An 18,913-nucleotide genomic window follows, 5' to 3' on the forward strand; every position below is an offset into this window, starting at 1 on the left:
TTTGTGCTGTCACTCTTCACTAGGTTCACGGCTCCCTGTGTTTTCTCTCGTGGCCTCTCTCCCCTCGATGATGGAGAAGATAAGCATGTTGCATGCCGAATCACTGAGCTATGACAAAAAAAAGTTGTTCTGCTCAATAAGCCAGATGTAAATAATTGTTGAAAGCAATATAGGGCCCCGCGTCGCAGAGTCCGCTTGGTGTTTTGCTTGGCTGTGTGCGAGGTGGCTCAGTTTCATTCGGGTCCTGAAATGCCTTTTTAAATGTTTTGTTGAGTATTATTTAAAGACTGCACAGAGCAAGCCTTGAATATAGAATAACTTACCATCCAGATGATTTGAGATGGGAGCTAATCTCAGTTTGGAGGAGCTCATTTTTAAAAACTGCCGACGCTCACATGCAAAAATAAATAAATCAGTTGTTCAACACTGCAGGAAAGAAGAAAAAGTTTCGAGGCAACTTTTAAATAAATACTTTTTTTTATTCTGTTATTGGCTTTTTACAGGTACAAAGCATACAGCATGTTATAGTTTTATCAAAAGTGGAAAATACTGATGTTACATATGTAACAAATGTAAAAAATAAGTCTTCAATCTTACTTTCCCCGAAAGTAAGAACATACATTTCAGCATATGAAAATATCCATAAAAACACAGCTTAAGTAATTTAAGTTAATAAACAGTACAAAAATGTAGAAACCATACATGTCAAAATAACGGACAAAGACATCAACAACAAATGACTCCATGATTACTCATGAATTAAAAAAATGTACACAAGTTCATAGTGTTTTAGTTGGGGTCATGTTTATAGGATCCATACATCATCAACATCATCATCGTAGTTGTTGCCCGAAAAACACTTGGCAGGTCAGAACATTTTGTGACAAACAACACCATCTCCTCAAAAACCTCCTCTCCTCTTGAACTTAGGCCAGAAAAACAGAAGAGGAAAAGTCCTCCCCTGTGCTGAAATCCTCAAATGTCTGTAAGGCAGGGGACTTGATAAATCCTCACTCTTGGAGCATTTAGCCAGTCGTCTGTGAGAAAACACACCGGGGCAAAGACAGACACTGAGAGAAGGGATCATAACATTGGCGGGGCCATAACGTGCGAGCAAAACGATGTACTTGGTTTAACACCGAGGGCTGTGTCCTGTTCCCTATAGGTGCAGGCAGATGAAACACACATGCTTCCTTTTAAGTAAATTAAAAATTGACCCCTAAAACGACAGGAACCAGGAGTTTTCTTTTGCTCCACGGCCTGCTGGAATTCTCTTCCTGTGAGTGTTAATATTATCTACCCTCTTATCTCTCAGCTGTGAAGTTGTAGAAGTTTTCGGGGAAGGAGAGGCAATATTGGTAATAAAAAACAGAAATGTTTGATCAAGATAACGTGAATGGAGCTTTGCAGTGACTAAATGGAATTCAGACATGGATTTATTTTTTTTTTTTCACTTTTTTGAGCCAGTCTGTGTCAATGGATACACTGTAATGAGGCCTCAGAGAGATGAATGCATGATCGTACAGTTCAGAACTAGAAAAGACTGGTAAACTATTCCAAGGTGGCAAATGACAAAAACTGTCATGTCACAGGTTCCATTTTTCTGCCTTACTGCATTGAAAGTCGTCTTATAGTCTTGAATAATGCAAAAAAAAAAAACATGTAGTCCAATGTTCTCTTGAAATATACAGTCTTCATTTTCTTTTCTTTTTTTTTTTAAAAGGAGAACATCACTATATTCTACAACATTATAATAAATAGTCTCATACATATTGCTCAGCTTCTCCTTCATTCAGAATGGTCACTGAGCCATCCCCACTGTTCATCTCAATGTCTTTTGCTGCAGCATTCTCTGGCAGCAAGGCTAAGTCCTTGAACACGTCTACATAATGTCCAAAACCAGGGCCCCAGTTCAACAGATTGTCCCAATTGAAGCCTCCAGCTTGCTGGCCCATTTTGTGGGGCAGGGTGTAGTGCTGGTCAGTAGGTGGCATCTGGGCAATGCCAGGCCCTCCCTCTGCCCTCCGGCTCGAGTATCGCCTCTGCTTGAGCCTCCCACCATAGTCCTCGTCGTCAGCATCTGACTCGTTGACTTGCGAGAGCTTAGGGACTCTGGAGCTGTAAGATACTGGCTTCTCCCGGTCATACTCCATCTCTGAGCAGGTGAAGGAGTCATGTGAGTCACTTTCTGAAGAGGACTCTGGGGCAGGGATGCCATCAGCGGGGTTGCGGACCCTTGACAGCGGCCTGCGGCAGTCCTCTTCAGAGCTGGAGCGCCCGTGGTCAGCGCTACAGATGCTGGGGTTGCGGGGACGTGGAGTGTTTAGCCGCTCCACTTCCTCGATGGACAACCCCACAGGCGGACCCGTCTCCAGGGGAATCTGCTCGATCGGCTGCTTGAGCCGACTGCCAGGCCTGGATGTGTGGCCGTGGCTGGCCATGGTCTGCGGACTCTTGCTGCGCCTCCCCAGCCGAGTGGCATAGTTGAACATGGGTGGTGGCTGGCACATGTCGTTGTGCAGGTCCAGTGGGCTGCCCTCACGGCGAGCCAGGTTGAGTTCTCTGGTTGGAGTGTTTCGGTAAAAGGAGGAGGGCTTGGTGAATGGAGCTGGGGAGTGCCTGGAGAGGGGGTTCGGGGTGGGGCATGCTGAGTGGGAGTGGCTGAGCGGGGTTGACCTCAGTGCTTGGGTGTACTGAGGCTGGTAGGTGTAGCTTGTTGCTCCGAGAGGTAAGGGAGACTGTCTGGCGAAGCCCAGTGGGCTGTGTCTCTGGATGGAGAACTTGGGTGTGTGGCTGCGGAACTGCTTGTAGTGTTGGATGATGTCTGCATCTGAAGGGGCGATACTGCTGGCATTGTCTATGTCGTAGTGTTCAATGTCTGCTTCTGGGCCATTACAGGGGGCACATGGAGCGCTGGGGATGGTCTCATTGTTGTGGGGAATGTCTGTTTCATCATAGATCAGATAAGGGTTCTCCCTCTCGATGATGTCCGGTTTGGGGTTCCCTTCTGGCTGTTTCCGTACCGTCATGTCATCTCCATATGGCGGGATGTTATCTGGGTCATCGAACGCTACATTCTCACTACCCTTTTTCTTTTTCTTCTTCTTCTCCTTGGGTTTCTTCTCCTTGGGTTCTTTTGACACTTTGGTCTTGTTGCGACCCTTGCAGTGGTTGCACAGGATCAGGCTGAGCACCACCAAGGCAAGGACAGTGGCACAGCTGCCAACAATAGCGGGAACTGCCCAAATGGGAAGTACCATCGTCTCTGCTGTAGGGCTTGGGCTGCAGACAAATGCTCCATTGTTGGCTGTTTTGCAGACAGTACCGTCGGGGCACTGGACACCCAGACAGGCCACCAAGGTCTCACAAGTCTTGCCTGTGTAGAACTCCGAGCACACACAGGTGAAACCCGAGTGGGGATCGGGCACACAGCTGCCATGGTTCTGGCAGGGATTAGAGGCACAATCGCCAGGCGGGACACACTGGTAAGTGTACCACTGGTTGACACACATCAAGCCGTCCCAGCATGGGCTGCTCTCACACAGGTTGGGACCCCTGCAGCCGATCTTGACAGAAGAACTGGTCTTGGTTAAGGTGACGAGGCTGTGATCTCCTGTAAATGGCAGGTTGTCCCCATTGTATTTCACATAGGCCAAGCAGCCATCAAAACCTGCAAACAAATGAGAGAGAAAACGGGTTCAGATAACGAAAAACAGCCTTCAGCTGCCAACAGGGACACACCATTGGCCTGAAGGGGAATCATTTCAGATTGCCACCAGACTGATGGCTTTTAAAAATGTCGGATGCTGTATTGCTTACTTGTAAATAACAGGAACTGGGAGTCATAATCTGAGCTAAAGGAATTTTGTTTTAAGGGATAACTGGTTCAAGCTTGGCACAAAAGAAACCCCAAAAACAACTGAAATTCCCCTCTGGAGAGCAACTCTTCAAAATACTCATATTTTAAATATGGGCTGAATCAATCACTGGCCAATTTTAAAGAAATATGAAATATTTTCTATCAGGGAATCCATCGTCGGAGCTGTTATAGCTTCAAGTCATACATCTGGGTTGGATGAATGTCTCTGTGTCTAATTCAATCTTTTACTGTGTGTGTTGCCTAAGAGCACTGCCTCACCGATGTAAATAATTTTTTATTGAATATATCCCAGTGCAGATTAAAACCATTTGTGTCTTTTCATTAGCGCTTGAAAAGTAAACAGCAGAACACAACTATTCAGATACACATTGAGGCAAAAGCAGACAGGCAGCCTACCACAGATATGCATGCACATAATATGCTAGTCAAGGTCAACAAATCATTCAAATTGCTAATTTTTTACCATATTAGTCCATAGTATGAAGTTGGTTTTCCCCTCCCCTGAAATTCAGAAATTTACGGTGTTCCATTACTTCCCTCTGGACAGCCTCTCTTTCACCTTTTCCAAACTGTTTTTAACTCATGCTCGAGGTCATCTGATCTGTGATTTAAGTCTAAACTAAGATGAGAGTTCATGAAAATGAGACGAAAACACGAAAAGTTCTCAGGGGCGGATGCTCCAAGACAAAGTCAAATTAAATCAATATTAGTTTTTCAGTCCATAAATGATATGCTGATAAAGAAACATTTATTCAACAACAGTAAATTCATAGCAGGTAAATCTCGGCAGTGTCAAATAGAAACAGATTTCAGGCCAGTTTCACAGAGTCTAGTTGGACGGCCACCAATAAAGTCAACAGTTTGCACAGCAGACTGTTAATTCATTTGGGGGGAAAACATGGACTCCTGTTATTACAGTTCACAAGCTCATGATTGCATATATAGTATGTGCATTTACACACACTTATAGTATGTAGTGGAGGTTGCCATAACATGTAAAAACACTGCTGTATTAGTAATTTACACTGGCATAAAAGTGTGCGAGTTTCCGGCCAGTTTTTGAAAGCATGTGTGTTTGACACAGCACATAAACACACATGTACATTCACAAACCTACATGTACATTTTCTGTACATGCAGCAATATTTTGACTATAGAAGTTTGTTTTGGAGAAGGCTTTAGACTTATTTTTTTTATCATTGTCGAAATGTTATAAAGGTTGCGTGTTTTCATCTGAAATGTTATCTTGAAAGGGTAGACAAGTATGTAAGTATGTATCTTACAGTCACAGAAAATAAGGTTTTTAGCACTCAGTTATAGACAGAATGACATGATCCGATTCCTCCCCAACCCAGCTTCATTTAAAATATAATGTTGAGTCTCACCTGCTGCAGTTTTCTGCTGAGCAGTTCCGGATGGGATCCCTCCAAGAGAAAAAGTCAAAACGCTGAGACCTCCAAAGTCCTGGGTGGTGTGCTGGATGACCCTGGGGTGGCTGCCGTCCACCTGGAGCACCGTGGCTGAGCCGTTCTTGACCAGCTGGAGCGTGTGCCACTGGCCATCTGACAGCACTACATCTCCCACAGTCCGCTCCACCTTCCCCCCGACACCAGCATCTGAGATGTAGTGGATGTTGCCGTTCCTCATCTGACAGAAGGAACAGAGATGGAGGTAAACATCATACATTCTGCACTCTGAAGATATGTTAATGAGTAATTTACCACACCAAATGTGATTGATTTATTTGCTCCTGTAAGTCATATTATCCTGGGTGAAATAGGAAAACACTAACAGCTTTGAATCAGTGTTGAAATGCATGGAAAATGGTTCATTCATTATCCATTTTATGAGATTTTATTGGTGGCCACATCTTGATTTTCCATTAGTGAAGCATTTGAAATCACATGATAAGATCACACGCTGTAGCTGTAAATCACACCATCTTGATAGGAGAATTTTATCTTCATACAATTACATAAGGACACCATGAAACATCAACTGTCACACAGCTCTACTTCCACACATGCATGACTAAGAGTTTACATCTGTGAGGCTGTATTGTTTTGAGCTAAAAGGCTAAGGTCAGCATACTAACACACATATATATATATATCTATATATGCTATAACACATGTATGTAAAGCATATATAATGTTTATACCATGTTCTACCATCAGTCCAGTGTGTTGGCATTCCTTCAGTTGAAAATTAACACTTAACAAAGTACAACTGAGGCTGATGGGAATAGAGAGATGCAGGAATTATGCATTGTGGAGTATAACCCTGAAGTTCATCCAGGTTACTATTGGCATTACTTTTTTTCAGTAACGGGCAATCTAACTAATTACTATTTCCATCATTACAACGCCGTTACCGCTACCGACTATTAAATGTGGTGCGTTACAAACTGAAGCTGCTCATTGAAGCTGTTGTCATCCGACTTGGCTCTCAGCCACCGGAGCTGCAAAGCTGTTTTAATTTATTATGTTTTTTAGCTTGGCGAGGGAGGAGGGAGGGCCGGGACAACCACATAAGTGATGGTGATTGGCTTTCTAAGGTAGAGTGAGAGTTTGTAAGCCAATCAGAGGCAGTGTTCAGTTTAATCACAAACCAAACACGCACACAGCAGCCTCGCACACACAAACTAGCAGAGGTGAACTGCAGCAATGAAGAGTCCTGACGGGAAGGTTAACGTTTTCAAAGTGGAAGTACAGACACTACTTTAATCTCTTTTGTCCACGTCCGTTGTAAGCAACTCAAATCTAATGAATCATCTCTCAGCGGCACATGCTTCTACAAAACTAGTGGCCAGAAACACTTTGTTGACACTGTTGATGATGACAGCAGGCCAGGTGTGGCTAACGTGAGCTCCGCTAACAAAGAAGGACACGGAGCTGTCCAGCTGGATTTCTCTGCTCCAGCTTCACAAAAACTTGACACAGACTGAACTGAATGCAATGATAGGCAGGTATGTTGTTGAGAACATGCTCCTGTTATCAACAGCTGACTCAGTACCCTCAGAGCACTCACTGGCAAAAATATCTGGGAGAACAGAAGCCGGTCCACCATGCAGGAAGACATTTTCTAAATACATGGATGCCGAGGATGCTAAAATGAATGCCGAGCTCAAAAGGGGGAATAATTAAAAGTAACACAATAGTTACTTTCCCTGTAACTAGTTACTTTTATAGTGGAGCAATTCCGTTACTAACTCAGTTACTTTTTGGAAGAAATAAATAGTAACAAAAACTAATTACTTTTTTAAAGTAACATGCCCAACACTGCACATTTATTATGTTTAAAGCATGATGCAAACTTTTTATCACACCCCGTGTCATGGTCCAGGGGTTTGTTGGTTCACTCTCGTCTTGCATTATATTTTGTTTTCCCGCCTTTTTGATAGATGATCGACTTCACCTGTCACTTGTTATCCTTCAGTCTGAAGTGCATTTAGTGTGGTTGTACCCCTTACTCTTTGTCTTTGTGTCTTGTGTGTCAGTGCTCAAGTCTTGACCTCATGTTTTCCCTGTGCTTTTGGAACTTTGCTCTGTCTTTTCCCAGGACTTTGTCTGTTTTTGTACTTTTGATTCTTGCCCGTTGTATGTGTTTCCCTAATTTGAATTTGACCTTCACCTGCCTCAACATTTTGTCAGCCTTTTGTTCTTTTTTATGTGTGAATATATTAATTCAGCTCTGCCTCTAATGTCTACATTTCAGCCCTGCTTCTTCCATTCCTGTTTCTCTACAGCCACAAGAGTGACACTATGTTAATATCTACATTAACAAGCACATCATAGATTAGAGATGAGTAGACAGACTGGATAAGATACTTGATAAATTGCTCAGTCCTTTAATCTACACACTGTTGTAATTCTTAATTTAAAGCATATGATCAATAACTTTCTCTGAGGGGAGTCTTGCAAACTAGGGTTAAAAAAATGCAGTCTTTCCGATTAATGCAACTTATTGTGTCAGTATCAATCCTGAGTGATGAGAGGAAGGCTCAACCACCACTTTGCTTTCAGAATCCGATGTTGAGGTCAGAGATGGAAAACAAAAATGCAGCTTGACGCTCATAAATCTTTCTGCCGTCAGGACACACTGAAGTTAATCATGTCCTCACGACTTGTGTGCTTAGCTCTCTACTCTGCCAGATGATGATCAGAAGCTTGCTTACAACAAATTCATAGAAAACATGCTCATTCAAACGCCCACCGAGGGAAGTCTGCCTCCAGAAAAGAGAGGACAGAGTGCGTCTTTAAAAGAAATTCATCAAGCTCACTTTGGCATGGGCAACAAATGTGTGGCTTACACTGTGTATGGCAATCTCATATGTGTACTCCCCACTTCCATGGAAAAGTAATCCTGTTCTCCTCCCTTCAAAGACCTCAAAAATCAGCAATGATAAGTAGCTTCCGGAAGAATTGATTTAAAATGGGAAAAGCAGAAAGTCTCCCGAGCCAAAGAATACTGAGCTCTCTGAACCTGGAAAACCAATCATGAATTTTATCTATTAAACATCTTGTTTTTTTATATCTCTGTATATATAGTTCAGATTTTCAACATATGTACATATACGGTTTGTATTCCCCTCCTGCTCTAGTTTTTAGGCATCATGCCACTCATATACTTTTCAGTAAGCTGCGATGGTGATTTGATGAGCACCAGAAGCTGCTCGGAGCCGGAAAACAAAATAATAAGAGAGAAACTTTGATACTAAAGTTGGAAGGGGGCTGGTGGTGGTGAGACTGGAGGGGAAAATTAAAGAGGATGAATGAGCAGCCAGGCCTTTTTGGGCAGCTGCCCAGAATCGATCAGACGGAGGGGCTGCTGATCGGGATGAGGGGAGAAAAAGAGGAGTTTGACTAAAAGGAGGTCGCTGAGTAAGACTCACATAGTTGGAGGGAGTGTGTGTGGCGGTGAGTGGTGTTGTAAGGGGGAATGTATAGATAAGTGTGCATGTTTGTAGGCCGTCCATTACGACTTGCATACAAAATTAGACTAATGTTGGTATCCTGAAGTCCAGATATTCAGGCGACCATTCAGCATTGGTGTCAGAATGTTCGCAAATATGATTTTGGTGATGCCACATGTCACCTGGCGGCCATATTGCATGACCTCAGCTCTGTCATCTCAAACAAATAATAAAAACATGGAGCAAATCAAGACAATGAGTTCATTATGATTACACATTAGCTAATGAGCCATAGAGTGTCCAGGTAGGCTAGTGGCTGATGTTAACATTAACTGTGGCTACTTTGCAATATCGTAAATGATAGTAAATGTCCAGACTTTAGTGGCTGCAGACCAACTGTAACCAACTGAACACCCCTCATCTCAACCTCCCCTATGGGGCTGCTAAAAAGGCCAGACATATGAAGAAACATGGCAGTGCAACATGGCGGACCCTGCCAAAGAGGACCAGCTCCCTCTATAGCTATAAAAGGCTCATTCTAAGAAACACAACAATTCTAATCTCACTATACACTCATGATAACTTGAGTATATTAGAATATTATATTCCATATCTGCTCCTAAATCCCAAACACCACACCTTAAAAAATGTCATACTAAGCTGATTCTGCAGCTAGATTTGGTGGAATGAGTTATATGTACATGGGACCATTTGAATGCAAATCTACCTTGACATTTTTGAATCCTTTAAGCTTTAAGCTGATTTTCCACTGGATTTCAATGATGATGTGGTTCAAACAAGAATAGTGATATAAAGCAAAACCCTACTGCATATACATATGAATGATATTGGGCTCTGAACATGAGCTTTTAGTGAACTGTAATATTACAACTGTAATATTTCCGCCAGGGCTACCCTTATTAGAGATTTGACGTCCAATGATTGATTGAAAATGTGTCAACTTTTAGAATAATAGGCAATTGTTTTGATAGTTGATTAATCTGTTTGAGTGAAAAAAAAAAGGAAAAGTCAAAATTGTCTTTTGGTTTGTGTTAAAAACAAGAATTTTGAAGACACAATCTCCAGCTTTGGGAAACATTAATTGTAATTTTTCACCTTTTTCTGACCTTTAATAAACCAAACACCTGACCAATTAATTGAGAAAATGATTGAGAGATTGATTGACAATGAAAATAATCATTAGTTGCAGCCCAAAGAATATCACACCACCACCAGTGGTGTTATTACTGTCCGAGGATGATATACAGAACTCTGAGACAGAATGCTCCATTTGTATTAGAAGGAATGCCCTGTGAAGTTGTTCCGTGCCATGAAACAAAACACCAGATTTCCCACAAAATCAAACCCAAAGACAGAGAAATATCCAGCGTGAGGTTCCCAGACTTTGTAAGAGTAAGTAATGATCTTGTTTGTTCCCAGCAACAATATAAAAGTTTCAAAATAAATGTGGTGATGATTATTGGTAACATTCCTAAACACACTGTAGCACCTTACACAGTAGCTGGCTATTTCTGTGGGCTCTCAAAGGTTTTTGAGTATTTATACAATGTCTCTCTAATTTCAACTGTTTTCTATTATATTTTACCAAAAAGCCTGTGTGTTTTCTCATCTCATTTGCTACTATTTTGGTGGAAACAGATGCTGTGAACACTGGGCACTGTTCCTGTCACAGAAGGCTTTTATTGTGAAATTTCTACCAAAAGTGTCGATCCTAATTACTAGAATTAATTAAGTGATGCATGATAACACTTTTCAATAGAGTGACTCTAAGAGCATGACTTTGTTGCTTTTTTATGATCGAAATAATGCATAGAAATGTTTATTTTTTCCTCCTTTTTTCCCAGCCTCTCCCTGGAACTAACCTTTATTTGACTATCATATAATTGTCACTTCCTCCTTCTAACATACCTTCACAGTCGTGTAGTTGCTGCTCTCCTGCACATGCAGCAGAGTGCCGGTCTTGCTCCGTGTCCTGAACTTGACCTCCAAGCTGCTGGGACTGGCGGGGTCAGAGGTCACGCCCTGCAGCGACTGTCTCAGAAGGACGTCACGTTTAGGGCCCTGCTTCATTGAGTAGTCCAGACGGCCGGTGCCATCCAGGGACAGGGCGGTGTCTGCTGTCATGTCTGTCAGGGAAAGAGAATATCCTCAGTCCTGTCTGACTTCACTGCCATTTCACAGACGACTGTAAAACCTTTATTTCCACTTCGGAGCTGGCGGGCACAAATTATTTTCCTCATTCAACTGCCATGACCACAAATCGGTTCTTACATTCTCACCAGTGGTTAAGAATACCTTCCTGTGTATGAAAGATGTAGGTCAATCAGCACTCAATACAGAGGTTCACCGCGATACCTGAAATCTATCCCTATTTTCCAAAGCTACCATTTAATGATTAGCTAAGGTATCTCACCAATTTTCATTTAACTACGCAAGTTTTATTCATATATTTTAACATTTCATTGGGAGAGGAGTCAAAAAGACCCAATCATTGATGATAGAAGTTAATAGTGAATATACAAGTACACTTTAAAGATGATTCATGAATATAACAACTACTACAGACACCATTCTACCTACAGGACTTACAGAATAACACAATAACACAAGAGGAGAAAATAGAAAAGAAAAAGAAACAAACACACACAACCAACCGAAGTATCAAACTTGGACGCTCAAAACAAAACTAAAGGTATGTATTGGATAAGAGGTTGCCAGATGGCATCAAATACTTCAACGTAGGTTGTTTAATACTTCAAAAGTATTAAAAATAATAGTTGGGCATTTTGTGGATTCAAAAGGTCTGAAATTATATGGAAAATATTGCTCAATTTTGTTATGTAACCATTAAAACATATTAATCAAATATTTTTTGAAGTGGGAAGAAAGACCAGGCTACGTTCTCAACCAACAGAACCACAGCAAAGTATAACTTCCCCTCAAAGTTGGATTTACAAATTACAGCTGAAGTGAACTATGATTTCTTTTCTTGTAAAATGGTTGTACTTGTGACTGGGGTCAAGATGAGACCACACCAGCGTTCCGATGTCGAAATACTTCACTTCAATCAAGTAAATCTATGATCAGGAGTTTGAAACGGTGAAGAACATCTGGGCAAATGTTTTGCCTAAAGTTCAACTTTTGTGATCACTGAACATTCTTGCCTGTAACATATGGAAAACTGGTTGCTGAATTTAAAGGATATATAGCCTTGCTCTGTGCATGGTTTTACCAGAGTGGCATGATTTTCTGAGTTTAAGAATTAATTGAAAAATGTACTCTTTCCTTAAGATATTAACCCGGACGCTGAGAGAATGCGCTTCATTTGTACAAGCAGAGAAGTCCTGTGAACTCGTTCCGTACCATGAAACAAAGCTGCAGTTTTCCCACAAAATCAAATCCAATGACAGAGAAAAATCCAGCGTGAAGGTTCCCAGACTTCTAAAGTAATGATCTTGTTTGTTCCCGGCAACAATATAAGAGTTTCAAAAAAAATGTGGTGATGATTACTGGTAACTTTCCTAAACACACTGTAGCACCTTACACAGTAGCTGCAGCTTTTGTGGACCCTCAAAGGTTTCTCAGTAGGTCATAGATCTCTGATGTTGAGTCGGAGTATTTATACAATGAAATAAACAAAAGCTTCGAAGTAAAGCTCAGAATGCAGTGATGTGGCCTATATTAAGCTACTTGGTGACTCATGAGGGCAGAATCATAAATAGTCATGATAGAATATTCCTCACAAACTGCAGTCTCAGCAGTAAAAAGACACTTCAAAGGCAGAAACTTACATTTCTCACAGTATTTGCCAGTGAAGCCATCCACACACTGGCACTGCTGCCAGGACCAGTGGTCCAAACAGGTGCCCCCGTGTCTGCAGGGGCTGGTGGTGCAGGCTCCTTCCAGTCTTGGACATCTACAGAGACACAAACCGTCAATCAGTTTGACAAGTCAGCAGCACAGTCGGCAGCCGAGGGGAGTCCACCGAAAGAGAAACCAAAGAAAAAGGGGCAGATGAGCCGTGATTTCTCTCCCCCATGCTGCAATACAAAAAACCCATAAAGAACCCCAAGGGAATTAGCATATTAAAAGATCTGTCCTCGCCTCACTATTCAGCAGCGGGACAGAAAAGAAAAATTTCCCCTGCAATTCTGCAATTGGTTTCCCCCTTCAAAAATCTGCCGTTTGTATTAAAAAAACATCTTTTTAAAATCTCTTGAGAGGGTCTGAGAGTGTGAACAGATGTCCCACAGCGAGAGTCGAGAAGGTTAGGGAAGACGGACAGATGGGAAAAAGAGGGGGGTGATGGAGAGAGAAGGGTGACAGGGGGAGTAAGGGGGGTGGGCTTGTGCGAACCTGTCAAGGATGCCACGCGATGCCAGCGCCTGACTGGGCTCCAGCGGGCGGCCGTTGACGGCGAACTCCATGATGCAGCCGACAAAGTCGTGGGTGGCGACCTGACCGCGCCGATGAAGGACGGGTTCTATTGACCTGACGCCTCCAACCGAGAGCCTGTTGGGCTGCACGTCCAGGATCCTGCACACACACACACACACACGCACACACACACGTGAATGAGGATACAAAGACTTAAATGCAAGCAGACACAAAAGAACATATGCAGAAAAATCTAAAAGCTTTCAGATGACTTCAAGGAGTAAGCACTCACACACGCACACACTTGCACATAAAGACACTGCGGGTCAACGAGTTTCACAACAACATGGTCCCGAGACCCTTACAAAATAAACCTTCTGCAGACCTCTGTGGCCCCACCTCATCTGCCAAATCGATCACACACACACACACACACACACACACACTCACACACACACACGTACAGCCTCAAGTATTCACCCCACAAGGCCTGGCTCAGACCTGTCTCTGTGTGTGTAAACGTACTGATAATCCAGTAATTTAATGAAGGTTTATATCACATATCGAATGAAAGGATGACTTAATTGTTTTAAGACATTTTGGCATTGTCACTGCTCGAAAGTGTGTGAGAACTGCAGATGACATGAAAAGCATTCTGATCTAAACCTGATACTTCGAAAGTGAGGCAGTAATAAGAAAAAGGCAAAAACAAAATTAAAGGCTTCAATTCTCCATGGAGCTACTTGGCAGATTGTGAGCAATATTAAATACTCCAAATACAAACACTCCAACCCAAACTGAAAGACACAGAGCAAACCGCGTATGAAAGCTTTAGGTTTCATTGTGATTGAGTTTCATTTAGATTTTAGTTCACACACGTATTTCACAGGTTACCTAAAGGGCCAAACGATGATGAACATATATAATAAAGAAACCAATGGTCAGTATAAAGCCCAATGTGGGTTCTTAATCTACACCAGTGGTTCCAAGCCTGTGGGTCAGGATCACCACAAGATGAATCTGAGGGGTTGCCAGTTGACTAAAGTACAGGAGATAACATTTGTGCTACAAAAACTCATCAATTCTATCAGACATGTAGACTACGGTCCCTGTTTTAATGACTCTTAAAACAAAAAAAACAAAAAATACTTGAGACTCAAATTGGACTTGACAGTTTTAGACTTGTAACTCCATATGTGATAACTAAAACAGTTGTGATTATTATATATTTTTAGTCTAGTTAATTAGTCATATTTTTAATCTGGCTGTCACTAAGTCACTTTCTAGAAGAACTGAGAGGAATTTAAGAAATAATTAAGCTTTTAATACGTTTTTTTCTTTTTTCTTGAGATTTTTGATGATATTTATTTAACTGAGAGTAAACAATTAAAATATAAATAAACATCGCTATCATACATTTTGAACAGGTGAGATAACTGGTGAATAAGGTCAGTATTAGACAGAGAACACATATTGGTCTCACACTATGATAAAGGGAAAAGTGAAATAACTGGAAATAATTAACAAATAAGACCAGATGCAGAAAAACTTCTGGTTCTGAATATATTTTCCATTATTTTGCTAGACATGGAACGTTTAATTACACGTTCTGTTTTCCAAGCTTGGACTCAGTCTGTTGACACTAAACAGATCATCTGTGTCTGGTATGTGTGTGTGTGTGTGTGAGTGCATGTGTGATTTTCTTACCAGTCAGTGTGAACTGCCACATTGCTCACAGCACAGTAGCCTGGTTCCTGGTCATCGCCACACAGGTCCACGGTCAGGGAGGCAGCCTTCATGATGACAGAAGCATACACACATATGCATTACACATGCGATCATCATGCGAAGACTCAAAGCTGTTAAAGTCATGCTGTCGTTTCTGGACAAGACCCGAGTTTTTGAATGGTCGACTCAGTTGGTCGCAGGGCTCAAACACCAAGAAGCTGTCAGTCTCTGTTTTGTGGCAGATGGCGACCAATCAAATGCTCATTCAATATCAGGCAGTCTGCTTCCCCCTCTAAAGTATCTTTGTATTTACGGAAGGAAGGTCCCATTGATTTATGAGACCTATTCTCCCAGAGAGTCCAGTTTTTGTAAAAAACATACAATATATAAATGCAACATAAAAGAGAAGAGGCAGGTAAGCCATACCTGCATTAAGCTTAATGTATTCCACCTCAGTATTGCAATTTGATTCAGGATTAGTGGAAATGATCATTTTTTGCATCATAATTTCTAATTTCCCTGAAAAAATATTAAAGCCACAATGATGATATGTTGGAATCTGTACCAAATAAACAAGTTTTCTTACATCTTGGGAAGATTTGTATGATTTGTAGGCCATCTCTGCAGCAGTACCTCATTATAATGCTGTTTTGTCACACAGTTTAAAAGGTTGCCCTACTCTTTAAAGCTTCTGAGAGATCTAATGAACACAGCAATATGTGTGTTAGAAAAATATTATGTGACTGTCACAATGAATGACAGTGACAGTGTACGCTAAATAGCCTGTGTGTTATTCCATGCCTAAACATCATGTTTTTGGCTGCGCATCTTTAGGACTGAAAACACACAAGAGATGTATAAGACTTTACGTCTTCTCATGCACTGCAATGCAATGCAACTTTTAGGGTTCTGCTTTCAACTATAGTTTCTCCATGAAATGATACTGTTTTCAAAGGTTAGTATGAGCTTAGTCCACCAAACAGCATGTAAGCCAATTATTCTTCACCAATTCAGTATAATGGTCAATGGGAGAGTGGCATAAAAATGCCATCCATAATAATTCAGAGCCAAACAATCCCTATTTCCCGTTAATGGTACGAAAGCTTTAGACCAGATGTGTATTATTCTCTCGCTGTCTCTGTGCTTTGTGGGAGGGAACGACCCAACAAGGAAGAAAAGAAATGGGCTGGTGAGGAAACTGTCCGGAAAAGTGTGTGAAAGTGTTGAAAAACCAGGGCAATCATGCTCCACCTCTCCTGGATCTTAAGTAAACACGGACCACACTGGCCCGGATTTCTGACATAGATCATCCAGGAGAGCACGACCCCACCAAGCACACACACACACACACACACACACACACACACACACACACACACACATACACATACAGAAACACTCACACACACTCTCTCTCTTTGTCTTTATTGCACTTGAGTCAAACATGAGTCAGGCACATGGACACATACACACAACCATGTCTGAGTAAAACCCTCCAACAGACCAACATGGTGACAATAGCCAGGGGAGAAACAACAGGACTCGTTTGTCTCAAACACATTCATGACTCTCTGAAGCGCCATAAAGAATGTCAGAACCACATGAACATTTTATTACTGTCTTTGCCTGTGATAAAAGACGCTACAGCCATTCCCTACATACAGAAGACTGCACTGATTTTATGTACCTCACACTGTGATTGAGAAATATTTACCCCACGATACCCTTACGAAATTGACACCGAATGATGGGTAGCATGTTTTTGAGCTTAGCTAAAATTGAAGGAAATGAAAGGAAAGCACCACTGGAGATCATTGTTTTCTCCATGACTAATAATGGAGGCAGCATAGCATTGCTCTCTGTTGTGGTGCAGGAACTGAGTAACTGCTGTTACGCATTTGTTTTAGTGCTTGTTTTTAGGACAAATAACTCAGCTAATCAAAACCTTGATGATTAGCTGCTGCTGCTAATCAGCTACAGCGAGTCCTCATCTGTCAAACTACATCTGCAAACACAGAAGATTCTGTTGTTTGCAACCCTGAATTAAAACCCTGATTTCAAATAAACTGGCTGAACTCTTGTGTGGATGTTTCCAGATGTGATCTTTTGAGCACACAAGTTGTTGGTAATGTCTTTTCAAACAAATGGAGCAGAACAGGTAGCCTTTTGTAGCAATATTGGGGAATTGATTATGCTAATGATTATATCTCACAAATGAGTCTTGTACAGGTGGCCTTCAACAATTGTCTATGGTCAATTAATGTCAAGTTTCTATAGTTAGGGGTTTGCTGAATCAGACTTGGAAAACCCATCTGAAAGGAACTTTATGGAAAAAATAACAGGAAGTTTAGGAAAGAATACAAAAATGATCTTGTTCCTGTTCCTTGTTCCACGGGATAATCATCAAATGTAGTTTTCAGTGTGAACTATTGACTACCAAATGTAAATACAACTTTGAATTCCCCCTTTAACAGTGTAGCAGTGTCCTTATGTTCCAAAACTACAAAAAAAAAAACCAAGGAAACTTTGTCAAACCTAGATTACAAACTGGACTTTAGCAACACATTGAATTGTACGCTCATGCTAATGCTAATCTAGGTAACATGTGGCTAATTTTTGTGGTAAACTCATATGGTACGAGTTAGGTGAAGTGTTGATGGATTTAATCAATTACTTTTGCTGCTATGCTCTACGTCATGCACTGAAATATTGATCTAAAATATATCTGAGTATTTAAACAGATGTTTTGATGTTGCTAGTAGATACATTTTCAAGCATCTTTTCAAGAAGCCTTTAAAACTGCACGATACAACAGTTTTTTATCGATAGTGAATCAAATGAGCATAAGTGTTGTGTGAGATGTCACTTATAGGAACTTATCACCTGACTTTGCAGTTTGCCTTAGAGCTTTTTAGCTGATTGTTTTGGAGTTAATGTTAAAATGATTATTTGTGTCATACATGCTGGGGGCATGGCTCAAGGCTTTGACTATATAGTTGTGATATCAGAACCTAACGGGAGTCCTGAAGGATTGTTTGAAGGCACACTTTCTGAACTTAAGCATTTCATTGTGGTCTGAGCATTTTTGATCATTTTGCCGGATTATTATAGCATTTAGATCTGCTTTGTAATCAAAAAAGACATTGAAATATCCCTTTACACAATATGGGACATTTAGACAATGATGACTGTAACACTATCTGCGACTTTCTGCTCCCTGTGATTACTTGGAGCCTTCATAAAGAAGTAGAGCATGACTGTGTCCATGGTTTCTGTCTGCATTTGACATTGACTCAGTATTCTGAATGCAGGAGCTGAGAACAGACCTCAAGCCTGACCACCGAAATGACCCACAGCACCTTTCGCAAACATGAGGGAGTTGGCACTTGAGGCATGACACACACACACACACACACACACACACACACACACACACACACACACAAACACTTTCATTCTTCAAAAGCCCTTACATGTCATCTCTGCATACTTTTAACTATATGCAGATGAAATCACACTTCTCAACTTGTGCTGTATTCCTTTCCATCCCGTCACTCTGCACCATCTCAAAACTGACAATTTAACGATTTTACCAGCTTCCTATGAAAGCCTCAGTGCACGGTGGGAAATGACAGATTTGAAGTCCAGCAGGAGAGCTACATTATAGATCCTGGGTGGATTTTTTTTCCCCCTCTTTCCTTGCCACTGCATTGCTGGCAGCGAGAAGCCTCTCATTCAGAGCACAGGAGACAGAATTTCAACCTTCAGGGTCATTTTGGATCCTTGTATTGTAAATCACAACGCGCAGTAAAATATAATTACAAACCATGAAAACCATAAGCTGAGCTACCCGTGGTTTGGGGGGAGTTTAATTATCATCCAATGGTGCAAAAAGGAATATGAGGCCAAATTTGAATGCAGGTTTCAGCTCTAAAAGCCCTGCACTTAAATGGTACTGATAGTGTAGCCCATGTTGAAAGTCCACTCGTGTG

General features: G+C 41.4%; 1 protein-coding gene across 2 annotated transcripts in view; it reads right to left on the minus strand.

The window, feature by feature from the left end:
• Positions 1-458: 458 nt before the first annotated feature.
• The window catches only part of fat4 (FAT atypical cadherin 4), a 118,851-nt gene continuing 100,396 nt past the window's right edge, over positions 459-18,913 (minus strand). For both annotated transcript variants that reach the window (XM_030396499.1, XM_030396498.1), the window contains 6 exons: positions 14,901-14,986; positions 13,173-13,352; positions 12,608-12,732; positions 10,725-10,942; positions 5,266-5,527; positions 459-3,670 (listed from right to left, as the gene is read on the minus strand). In XM_030396499.1, coding sequence (XP_030252359.1) covers positions 1,764-3,670; positions 5,266-5,527; positions 10,725-10,942; positions 12,608-12,732; positions 13,173-13,352; positions 14,901-14,986 — 2,778 coding nt within the window. In that variant the 3' untranslated portion in view covers positions 459-1,763. The remainder of the gene's footprint in view (positions 3,671-5,265; positions 5,528-10,724; positions 10,943-12,607; positions 12,733-13,172; positions 13,353-14,900; positions 14,987-18,913) is intronic.

Source organism: Sparus aurata, chromosome 18, assembly GCF_900880675.1.
Source record: "Sparus aurata chromosome 18, fSpaAur1.1, whole genome shotgun sequence".
Classification (NCBI taxonomy): domain Eukaryota; kingdom Metazoa; phylum Chordata; class Actinopteri; order Spariformes; family Sparidae; genus Sparus; species Sparus aurata.